At 41.4% G+C, this 12,282-nt stretch overlaps 1 protein-coding gene across 1 annotated transcript in view; it reads left to right on the top strand.

Annotated features, from left to right (window-relative positions):
- Positions 1-1,122: 1,122 nt before the first annotated feature.
- tdrd9 (tudor domain containing 9) overlaps positions 1,123-12,282 on the top strand; it is a 50,077-nt gene continuing 38,917 nt past the window's right edge. The window contains 5 exon segments of the mRNA XM_034195417.1: positions 1,123-1,311; positions 4,979-5,013; positions 5,639-5,742; positions 7,503-7,724; positions 12,025-12,147. Of these exon segments, the coding sequence (XP_034051308.1) occupies positions 1,166-1,311; positions 4,979-5,013; positions 5,639-5,742; positions 7,503-7,724; positions 12,025-12,147 (630 nt within the window). The 5' untranslated portion in view covers positions 1,123-1,165.

Consider the following 12,282-nt stretch of genomic DNA (forward strand, 5'->3'; position numbering starts at 1 on the left):
GGATACAAGTAAACCACAATTAATCTGTCTTGGTGTTCGAACAAGGATCTAAATGTGATGTCTCAGCTGTCAAGCAACTGTTCAAATGACTTGTCTTACATGGTTTGGGGTTGGGATTTAGCTTTTCAAAAATGCATAACACATTTGGAAATTTGAACAGTATTGCGCTTCCTGACAAGTGTTTCGCACTTGTATTTCCAATTTATATACTGCATGAAAAATGTGCAGGGATGGTGGCCAAGTAGCTAGTGCATTTGGCTTCAGTGTGCAGGGTTCCTGGTTCAAACACCACCTCTGTCACATTTCCTCCATGTAATGTGGAGTTTCATCAGAAAGGGCATGTGGTGTACACTTGTAAATATCAATATGTAAATCCACCTTGGATCTGCTGTGGTGAAAACAAGGGAGCAGCCAAAGGGTCTTACTTACTATACCATATAAAATAACGGTTTGTTATATTTAGATAATTATTGCATGACCTTTCCTTCAGGTTTTCAGGAGCCTCCAGATTCAATGTTTATAGAGTGAACAGACAACATATTTTACATTAGTAGTTTATACTAAACCCCAAAAAATATATCAAATTTTTCTAGTTTTTATATTATCTTTAAGTATAAACTTTAATGTGCAACTTGGTGCTTTGACCTGTTTTTTCTTTCCCTTTCTTTTTTACTTTATTCAAATCTCTCCATGGCTGACATGGAATCTTTTCACTAAATTTGATTTCCATCAAATACTATCACCAAATTACTCTGGACAGGTATGAATAAAGGATAACATTTCTGTGCCATTAGAAGGACAAGCATATGAAATATGGAGTCAACAAGTGAGATTGTAAAGTAAAGTAAATCCTTTAAAAAATACTGAATATCCAGCTCTGAAATTTTGGGCCATGTTAACATTTAAACTGATTTTAAAAAAACAATTTAGTAACATTTGTGACATATTGTATTACAATAAAGGCAGGTTTTTATTTACAGTCTGTATGTAGAAAATAAAATGCAAGTCCAGCACTAATAACGCATCTTAACATTTTCTCAAGTTCACAATCATGCAATTTTCATTTTGCTGTTTTTAGCCTAGCCACTAGGGGTCGTCTGACTCATGCGGTTGTCCCCTTAATTGGCGCCATTACTGTTGCGAACATTTCGCACAAATTAGCACCATGAAGAAAGTTTTTACAGCGGAACAGATATCGGACTGGTTCACATCAGGGGCCAGTTCGTTTGTAGAAGTTAAAATCACAAACGAAGTGCCTGAAAGAAAGCTAGAAGAAGAAACATGCCACAACAGGTGAGAAACTTTAGCCATGTTAGCTAAAAAAAAGCGACCAAGGTGCTAATGTCCTTGTGCAACACGTGCAATAAAACCACCAAAAAAGGTTAAAAAAAAAAGTCCAGACTGCGGGTGTGGGCGCAGATAGTAGCGGTAGCACAGTTGTTAAATTATAAGTTGCACCTGTGTGGGAAAAAAGGTGTGAGGGAGGCGAATTATGCCTAATCACTGTGACAGCTTGTTAAAATAGTCAATTATTTGACGTAGTAAAGTGCTATTAAACTAATTCAATATGATTTTTTTTATTTTTTTAGTTCATTTATACAGCACCACTTAACACCAACCCCTAGAGCAAGCATAGTGGTAAGGAAAACCCCCCTCTGATGATTTGAGGAAGAAACCTCAAGCTGACCAGACTCTAAACAAGGGGTGACCCACTGCTTGGGCCATGCTACAGACACACACCTCAGAGAGGGGAACAGAATGAGGCAGTAGAAAGACTACAAATAAGGTATAATTTGTCAGCATTAAGCATGAAGAAAAACAATACTACAGCCACTATAGCCCTAGGCTTCACTGAAAGCGCCAGACTTTAGAGGCCGTGACCCGCTCTGTTTACTAATAAAATGAATTTAAAAGGGTAGGAAGCATAGTGCCATACTATGCCAGTATGCTAGCCATATGTAAGAGAAAATAAGCACGTCTTAAGTCTGGACTTGAAAGTCTCTACAGAATGTGACTGTTTCATTAATGCAGGGAGATCCTTCCACAGAACAGGTGCACGATAAGAGAAAGCTCTGTGACCCACACGCAAGCAGAATCTCTTGCTCTGCTAGTGTTTTGTGCCTCTCCTTTTTTTCCAACTGGTAAGTTTTGATGGTCTGAATTGAGGCCCATCCGGAAGAAGAAAAAATTGCTATATGCTTCAACAATACTTTGCTATACTGTGAGTGATAATCATGCATACTTGACTTAAAAAAAAAAAATCTTTCGTCCGCTCGCATGGTCACTGCTTGGGAAAGGACAATTTTACAACCTTTCCTGTCCAGTGGCCTCATATTTCCATAAATGCACAATCATTTTCCCACACTGCTACGATTTTTGGCACGAAAATTACCTCTCAACAGTTTCCAGAAAAGATGAGCGCAATGGCGGGCACAGAAGGGGCCTGTTTTTGTGAGTGATTCACCCAAAACTACTGGTCTGAAAAGAAGGAAAGTGGTTCATACGGGCTCCATTTCTCTATTGTGCACTAGTTCATGTGGGAAGGATCAGGTGCTTGGGATCAAGAGATCATACTACGCTACGGATTCCCACATGAAGAACCACAAAGGGTACAACAATTCTCCAAGCTAATCGGAAACAGTTCCTCGTGGATGTGTGACGAAATCCTGCACTCGAGATGTCGCGGTATTTTGAAATGCTCTATACAGACAACGGCAATCTAACCATTGTACATTGTTTATTCTTACCACAGTGCTTCCTAAAATGTGTGCATTATTCTCACAGTTTTATTATTTTGAATAGCTCTGAAAGAATTCATAGATTAGATATAAGATTTTCTGGAGCCATGACTGTGGCCTCTCAAAATTCCACCTTCATTTTTTAAAAATAAGTCAAGTGTGGGAACGTGCAAGTATTGCACATCACTACGTCCACAATAGCACGTAACTGCCATGGGTCTTGGATGGCACCCACCCAAGCAGACAACCAGTCTGTCTGTCTCTAGCCATACTGTGATCGTCAACACTCAGGCACCTATATGCTGACTCGTGCACAGAGAAACAGGCCACATGGCCAAAATGTTAACGCTGATGCTCCCTCAAATAAACTTGGTTTTATTTATTTATTTTTTCAAATTTTACTTGTTTTAGTCCAGGTGAAGTGCCTGATGAGAGCAGCAAAGCTGTGAGCTCTGATGGAGAAAAGGTCCAACAACAAAAAATTAATGGGAGTGAGTATTAACATTTGTTAGCTTTTCCTGATGTTACCTCAGAGCCAATAACTTCTTAAACTGAATTCACACTTTGAACACATATTTCATTTAATTTACAGCACAGTTGCTGATATTTTTCTGATTTTTGTTGTTGTTGTTGTTGGCTTCCTTTTTAACACAAACTGTTTTACTTGAATTTTCATTTATTGAAAGTAAATTATACATGCATGTAATGGACCAAACATGACCACAGACAACAAAGGTGTAAAAGAAGATTTTCCTAATTTAATGAGGCCAACATAAGTTAACAAATCATTGTAAAAATCAAATTAACAAAAGATTTGGGCCCAGCTGAACAGTGCAGAAACTCAAGAAAACTGACCTCATGATTATTAAGAGTCTGCTTTAAAAAGGGTGGAGTAACCAAACCTTAACTCACGAGGGGAAATATCAAAACAAAAAGAAACAAAACTACTAATAATTTAGCAACAAAAATAAAAACCCAAAATAAAAGAAAATAACTTTAACTTAACACAATCTCAAAAGTGATTACAAAAGTGAGGTAATATCTAAAATCTAAATCTATAAAATCTAAATATCTAAATTAACCAAAATTAAACTGAAGTTTCCCCCCTCAGTCCATTTTGACTTGGTAGGCCTCCGAAGTTATAAAATGGCTGCCTGCCCACTTAAGTAACATTCAGACAAATGTGAATTCAAGTGTGCACCCAATAGAAAATATGTGTCCAAAATAAATATATATATATATATATATTATGTAATAATGAAATTAATGAAAAAAGACTAACACTGTATGGTGGTGTTAGGGGTGTCCACCACACTGCATTTCTCTTTGGAGATTAATGAAGCGTTATCTTAGCATTTTGATATACGAGGTCTGTTAGAAAAGTATCCGACCTTATTTTTTTTTTTAAAAACCATATGGATTTGAATTACGTGTGATTGCGTCAGACAAGCTTGAACCCTCATGCGCATGTGTGAGTTTTTCCACGCCTGTCGGTTGCGTCATTCGCCTGTGAGCAGGCTTTGAGTGAGGTGTGGTCCACCCCTATCGTCTATTTTTTATTGCGAATAAATGTCTGAACGATTTGGAGCTTTGCTGCATCAATTTTTTTCCAGAAACTGTGAGAGACCTCCAGGTGGACACCGTTCGAGAAATTAATATGGCTTTCAGGGACGATTTTATGGGGATTAAACAGATTATGGGGTGTTACTGCCGCTTTAAGGACGGCCCACAACTGCTGAGAGCGCGGCGCGCTCCCAGCCCCCATCAACAGGCTGACACCCCGCTGGAACAACCAGATCATTTCCAACGTGAAAGCTTTGTTGATCCGGGACCTCGTCTGACTTTCACAAAAAGGCAAAAGATGTGGACATCAGTACTTTTTCACAATTCCTGTGCTAGTCAGATGACATACCGGATCAAGACAGCGTCCAGTTTAAAAATGAACGGCACATTTCACTGTTACAGGAGTTTTTGTCATGGAAAGAGAAGCTGCTCCACCGTGCGTTGCGGTGCAGCTGCTCGGCGCAAAGCAACGCCATGATGAAGCCTCACGGGACATGTTCTGGCATGTCCAGCTCATGCACAATCACAATCGGATATTCACACGACTGGAAAACAACCGGAATCCATCTGAAATCCACCTGAAAGCTGTCCTGAGAGACCAACACCGAGGTGGTTTTGTCCCGCGTAATGAACGGAGCCGTGGCGCGTCCCTCCGCTTTTCTTTCAATGAAAAAAAGTCCTGTAACGGTGGAATGTGCCTGAAAAAGTGCTGATGTCCACATCTTCTGCCTTTTTGTGAAAGTCAGATGAGGTCCCGGATCAACAAAGCTTTCACGTTGGAAATGATCTGGTTGTTCCAGCGGGGTGTCATCCTGTCGATGGGGGCTGGGAGCGCGCCGCGCTGTCAGCAGTTGTGGGCCGTCCTTAAAGCGGCAGTAACACCCCATAATCTGTTTAATCCCCATAAAATCGTCCCTGAAAGCCATATTAATTTTTCGAACGGTGTCCACCTGGAGGTCTCTCACAGTTTCTGGAAAAAAATTGATGCAGCAAAGCTCCAAATCATTCAGACATTTATTCGCAATAAAAAATAGACGAGAGGGGTGGACCACACCTCACTCCAAGCCTGCTCACAGGCGAATGACGCAACCGACAGGGATGAAAAAACTCACGCATGCGCACGAGGGTTCAAGCTTGTCTGACGCAATCACACGTGATTCAAATCCATATGGTTTTTTAAAAAAAATAATAAGGTCGGATACTTTTCTAACAGACCGCGTATTTTAACCCTAGGAAGCATTAGTCATCTCGTGTAAATGTTCACAAATTGAAAGTGGACTAAGATGAGCAAGTAATTGCAGCCTAAGTGTACCTTAATTATTTGTAGGGTATTCAACATTTTCTCTCTTTGGCTTTCAATTTTGAATCCTCAGAGTCTTCTGCGCCTCCACTACCCAGCTATGAGTACCCCAACCTGCCCATAACCAAAAACAAAGAAGAGGTAACCTGTTACTTTTTTCATTACAATTGTTGTGTCTCCAGGAAAATGCTAGACTAAACATTGTAACCATTTGCAAAACAAGGCTGAAACACAAAGTTTAGTTTAATGGACATGCACAATGCAGTGAAGTGTCATAATTTTCTACCATTGACATTAACGCTTGTCAGATTGGCCGGGACAAGTGTAAAATGTGACCAGACAAGTAATATGCTCTAAATCGTTGTCCAACCGGACAAGTGGCTTTTTTTTTGGTTTAAAACGTTCAAATTCTTTATTTTCATTGCTCAGAACCAAAATACCTGACCGCCGCCTTTTTGTTTTCTTATTTACATCATGTCTTGTCTTGCACCTCGCAAGAAAGCGTCTTCGGTTTTTCCCGCCACTCTCCACGCAGCGGACAATCAGAAAACATGATATCACAGGGTTCTCTCCAGACAATGGAACAACGGCACCGCGACATCAGTGTTATGACAGCGCTGTCACACTCTGCTCTGCTCTCAGGTAGTTTTCTAAAATCCAGACTGTTTGTGCTGAACGGCCCGCTCGTTCCTCCCCCGCCGGCAGGCTGCAGCTCAGAGAGCACAGTGGAAAAATAACTCCATCAAAGTCTTCAGATACAAAGAGCTCCTTCTGCTTGCATAGCTCCAGAAATTCATTTATAGGCTTTATTTTACAGTTGAAAGCCTTCATGTTTCCAAAGGTTGCTCAAATACGGTGTGAGAGTGAAGAGTCTCTCGTTCCCTCACAGAGAGAGAGAAAGCAGGAAAAAGTGTGAACAGCAGATGCTACACGCTGTAAAAAGCAGCGAAGCAATTTTAATAAATGATCATCTTCACCACACAGCCTCAGTGAAACACTGAAGTGTGAAAAACTGATTCAGAAAGTTTTTCATCCATGATTCCATCATTAAAAGAGCAAATTTACTCCTTTACTTCTTCCAGAATTATTTTTTCATTTTCTTTTTATTGTTGTTTATGCACTAATGACACCAGATCAAATTACTATGTGAGAACTTAGTAAGTAACTTAGCAAAATCAATCCAGATTTAGCTCTTGTTCAAACAAGACAATTAGGGGTTATATTGTTTTTTTTGTTTGTTTGGTTTTTTTTTTTTAATTAAATATGCAGTTCCACTCAAGAATGTTTAAAAAAAAAAAAAAAAAAAAGCTAAACTGTCAACATGACACAAAAACTCTGCCTGGACTCTTACTGGACTAAAGGTACAGTGTGTCATTTTTAAAGAACAAATGCTATGTCCATCAAATATTAATGTGTTTTTAAACCTTTCAATGTTATTTATTTTCTTAACATAGACAGAAAAATACAAAAAAGAACTTTGATATTACAACATGTGTAATTTTTTGTCTATTATTCTTGCTTTCAATGCATCTAAAGCCATTGAAATTTGAATTTTACCACCCACACAGGAGAGAAGCAATTTATGAAAAAGTGTAATTTCAGTACTTCCACAGTAGCATGCCCTCGGACACCCCTAGGTGACACGCGCCATTGGCGTGTGTATCGCGTGCCTTTGGCATGCTTCACACAGCTCGCGCCTGCGGCGCTCACTTGTCCGGACAACCAGCTTTTCCTATAGGACAAGTAAACTGCCAGGGTTACTTGTCCTATGGACAAGTACACTAAAAAGCTTAATGTCAATGCCTGTTTTAATAACATGCTTTTAAACGTGCTTCTTTAGTTTTAATTCATAAATTGAGTCAATTATATACTTGCCATTGAATGTGTGTGTTTGCTTCCAGTTGGTTTCCCTTATCGAAAACAACTCTGTAGTGGTTGTTCGAGGAGCCACAGGCAGTGGCAAGACCACTCTGCTACCCCAGTTCATTTTGGACCACTACAATGAGAAAAACACACCATGCAACATTGTGGTTACTCAACCACGCAAAATTGGTGCTACCAGCATTGCTCGGTGGGTTGCTGTACAAAGGAAGTGCACCCTGGGTAGTCTGGTCGGCTATCAGGTTGGTACAAAAGTTAGCTATGGTTTAGTCTAACCATACAATGTAAAATGTGTTTAAGTCTCTGAATGTAAATGTCATGAATATCCAATTACTAAAAACGCAGATTTCATTTATGTTCATTTTTCAACTTGAAAGGAGAGATAAATCATAGAAAATGTTCACCATTACTGTAGTGAAAGAAGTTTTGTTTTTCTGTTGTCATCATTATTGTACTAAAGTATGCAGAAGTAAATGGAACAATGGTAGGGGCAATTAAACTCCCTTTCATAATTCCATAAAAAAAAATACATTCATCATATGCATCATTGTCCACAAACATGCCTACATGCATGTATATGGTAAAATTTCTGTCTATAGTGGGCAGATTAGAGCCAACAATCCCTGGCCTGCTGACATGAAGATTGTGCTCGTATTGCCTCTCCAGCTATTTGGTGTTTTGTCAATACCCATAATGCAATGTGGCGAGGGAATGCAGAGCATGCATGTAAAAAATTTGTAGGACAAGTTTCAGTTTGTTTTTGTCTCTGATTATATGTTGATTGACATTTTTTATCATTTAAAATTCCAAGACCTTTAAGGAAAATGGCTAACCAAAGCTTAGGGAACCCTCAACAAGGCAAACTATAACTGTCGGTAACTTTTTTTGTTGGAATACTCAAGAAAAAAACAAATTCTGAGTAACGAGCAACTTTGTTTTTATTGTCGAGCAGTGTGATGTCATGAATATATTTATAATTACAGAAAAACCTTAAGTCGCCAAGTTGTACCTCTTCACTGTATTTTGTTTTTCTTCATGATCTTTTTTTATGCATGTTTGGTTCTTCTGCCCCACTCCCCACAGTTTAAGTGATATTGAAATGTGTCCTGATGAAAATTTTGGAGGTTTGCTCATAAAGGACATTTGGAACAACCACAGTATTAATATTATGTCATGCTTGTGTACATATTCACACACTTGGGTCAGATACTCTTTGTCCCGCCACCAAGCAGAATAGTTTGATATGTAAGATACTCTTACTAACGCTTAAATGTGAGTGGCAACCAGTAATGACTGGTTGTACAGTAACTGTGCCAGCTGGGGTTAAATTGTTGATCTGAGATACTAAAATATAGCCACCAAGCAGGTCTAAAGCTGAACGTGAAACCATTGGGATGAGTATCAGCATCTCCAAATTTGAAGCCATGGTCCTCTGTTAGAAAAGGGTGGATTGTCTCCTCTGGATGAGGGGAGAGTTATTGCCCTAAGTGAAGGAGGTCTGGTGTGTCAGGGCCTTGTTCAAGAGTGGGGGCAAGATGGAGCATGGTATCAGCAGATGGATTGGGGCTGTGTAATGCTGCACCAGACCATTGTAGTGAAGAAAAACTTGGTTTACCAGTCAATTTCCACTGCTGTCCTCATCTGTAGTCATGAACTTTGGGTAATGACCAAAAGAACAAGATCCAGGATACAAGTGGCAGAAATGAGATTCCATTGTTGGGTATCTGGTCTTAAGCCCCTTTCACACAGGCCCACTTCGAGCTGCGTCATGCGGCGTCATGACAATGCCAGGTGGATGCAACCTAGTGCCGAGATGATGTAGCTCAACACCAGAACACCGTGACGGACGCAAAGGACGAAGCGTATCAGACGCCAAAAATTAAACATGTTTCCACATAGGGTACTGGAAAGGAGGGCTCGGCTGATAGTCGAACCTCTGATTGAAGAGGAACAATGCGGGTTCCATCCTGGTTGTGGAACAACCAACCAGCTCTTTGCTTTCACAAGGATCCTGGATGGTGTCTGGGAGTATGCCCACCCAGTCTACATGTGTTTTGTGGGCTTGGAGAAGGTGTATGATTGGGTACTCCGGGAGATACTGCGGGAGGTGCTGCAGGAGTATGGACTGAGGAGGTCCCTTCTCAGAGCCATCGAATCTCTGTACTTCTTCGGCTTCAGCGGACGGTGACCTCTCACTGGATCTGTTCGCAGCTGAGTGTGAAGCAGCTGGGATGAGGATCAGCACCTCTAAATCTGAAGCCATGGTTCTCAGCAGGAAACCGATGGATTGCCTACTCCGGGTAGGGAATACGGCCTTGCCCCAAGTGAAGGAGTTCACGTACCTTGGAGTCTTGTTCACGAGTAAGGGGAAGATGGAGCCTGAGATTCACCCGAGAATCGGTGCAGCAGGGGCGGTATTGCATTCGCTCTACCGTACTGTTGTGACGAAAAGGGGGCTGAGCCAGAAGGCGAAGCTCTCGATCTATTGGTCAGTCTTCGTTCCTACTCTCACCTATGATCATGAGGGTTGGGTCATGACTATAAGAACTAGATCACGGGTACAAGCAGCTGAAATGGGCTTCCATAATAGGGTGAGAAGTTCGGTCATCTGTGGGGAGCTTGGAGTAGAGTCGCTGCTCCTTCGCGTTGAAAGGAGCCAGCTGAGGTGGTTCGGGCATCTGGTAAGGATGCCTCCTGGGAGCCTCCCTAGGGAGGTGTTCCAGGCACATCCATCTGGGAGGAGACCCTGGGGAAGACCCAGGACTAGGTGGAGAGTTTAAATATCCACACTGGCCTGGGAACGCCTCAGGATCCTACAGTGAGAGGTGGTGAATTGGGCACGTGAAAGGGAAGTCTGGGGTCCCTTGCTGGAGCTGTTGCCCCGCGACCCGAACCCGGAAAAGCGGTTGTCGATGAGTGATGAATTTTTCCTGCGTCGAGCACAGGACACAGAAAGGAAGTGGTTTCAACTCAAGTCAGGGCAAAGCAACGGTACTCAACGTGACTGGAAGCCAGACCCTCACAATACGTTACCGGATGCCAATTTATGATTCCTGCTGTGTTCCATTGTTCCTGAAGTATAAATCACGCAGGATTGTTTTTATACCATGTACACAATGCAGTAAAACTATACGCTTAAAAGAGCACAGAAAAAAAAAATGCTGATTGCAGCCTGACTGCTGCTGCAGCTACTCGCTCTTAAATTCTCTCACAGCTTCGTTTAAATAAAGTCCATTAAAGTCCTGCTCACAGACTGATTGGTTTACTAGTGTGCTTGGGGTCATTGTCTTGTTGAAACACCCATTTCAAGGGCATGTCCTCTTCAGCATAAGGCAACATGACCTCTTCAAGTATTTTGACATATCCAAACTGATCCATGATACCTGGTATGCGATATATAGGCCCAACACCATAGTAGGAGAAACATGCCCATATCATGATGCTTGCACCACCATGCTTCACTGTCTTCACTGTGAACTGTGGCTTGAATTCAGAGTTTGGGGGTCGTCTCACAAACTGTCTGCGGCCCTTGGACCCAAAAAGAACAATTTTACTCTCATCAGTCCACAAAATATTCCCCCATTTCTCCCAGTTGATGTGTTCTTTGGCAAATTGTAACCTCTTCTGCACGTCTTTTATTTAACAGGGGGACTTTACGGGGGATTCTTGCAAATAAATTAGCTTCACACAGGCGTCTTCTAACTGTCACAGCACTTACAAGTAACTCCAGACTGTCTTTGATCATCCTGGAGCTGATCAATGGGTGAGCCTTTGCCATTCTGCCACAAAATTGATGAACTCACTGACTGAATGCCACACTACTATTATTGTGAACACCCCCTTTTCTACTTTTTTTTTTTTTTACTAATAGCCCAATTTCATAGCCTGGTGTGCATATCATGAATGCTTGGTCTTGTTGGATTTGTGAGAATCTACTGAATCTACTGGTACCTTGTTTCCCATGTAACAATAAGAAATATACTCAAAACCTGGATCAGTCTTTTCAGTCACATAGCACTACTGTTATTCTGAACACTACTGTAAGTCCTCCTCACAGACTGATTGCCAGAGACAGGACATGTCCACATCAAGTATAACTCCAGATATCTCCACATTTACTCATGGATGGTTCGTTCGCGTGCACACAGCTCGTGGTCAAAGGAAGAATGATAAACTATAACAGAAATCAGAGCACAGCCCTGCAGCACTGCAGCCCTGCACAAAAACAAATATAAACTAGAAGTGAAATCAGAGTGCACAGCCTGGCTGTAGCTAGACTGCCTGCAGATCCTCCTCTGCATTCTCACCCCCTGTCTGCACCTGACGCAGACATTCCTGCATTGTCATGACGCCACATGAAGCAACTCGACACAGACCCGGTGTGAAAGGGGCTTAACACTCAGGGACAGAGTGAGAAGCTTGAATTTCCAGGAGGCAGTAGACAGGAGGGTCTACTGTTGCCGCGGCCCAAACCAGGATAACCAGCAGAAAATGAATGAATTAATGATACTAAGATGCAGTCTGCTTTGATCTGTATTTCAGGTTTCATTGGAGAAGATGGCGACTGAACACACCCGGCTCATCTACATGACCACAGGAGTCCTTTTACAAAAATTGGTTGCGTCCAAATGCCTCACTGAGTACTCTCACATTTTCATTGATGAGGTGCAAAACATTTTGAGTCCTACCTACATTTAATCACAAGCAAAAATATCTCTAAGTACTAGAATAGAAACCTTGCAAATGACTTGCTTATTGTGTGCTGTTCAGATGTATTACTTTCAGCTTCAATTTTCACTG

The sequence above is a fragment of the Thalassophryne amazonica genome, chromosome 19 (genome assembly GCF_902500255.1).
Source record: "Thalassophryne amazonica chromosome 19, fThaAma1.1, whole genome shotgun sequence".
Lineage (NCBI taxonomy): Eukaryota > Metazoa > Chordata > Actinopteri > Batrachoidiformes > Batrachoididae > Thalassophryne > Thalassophryne amazonica.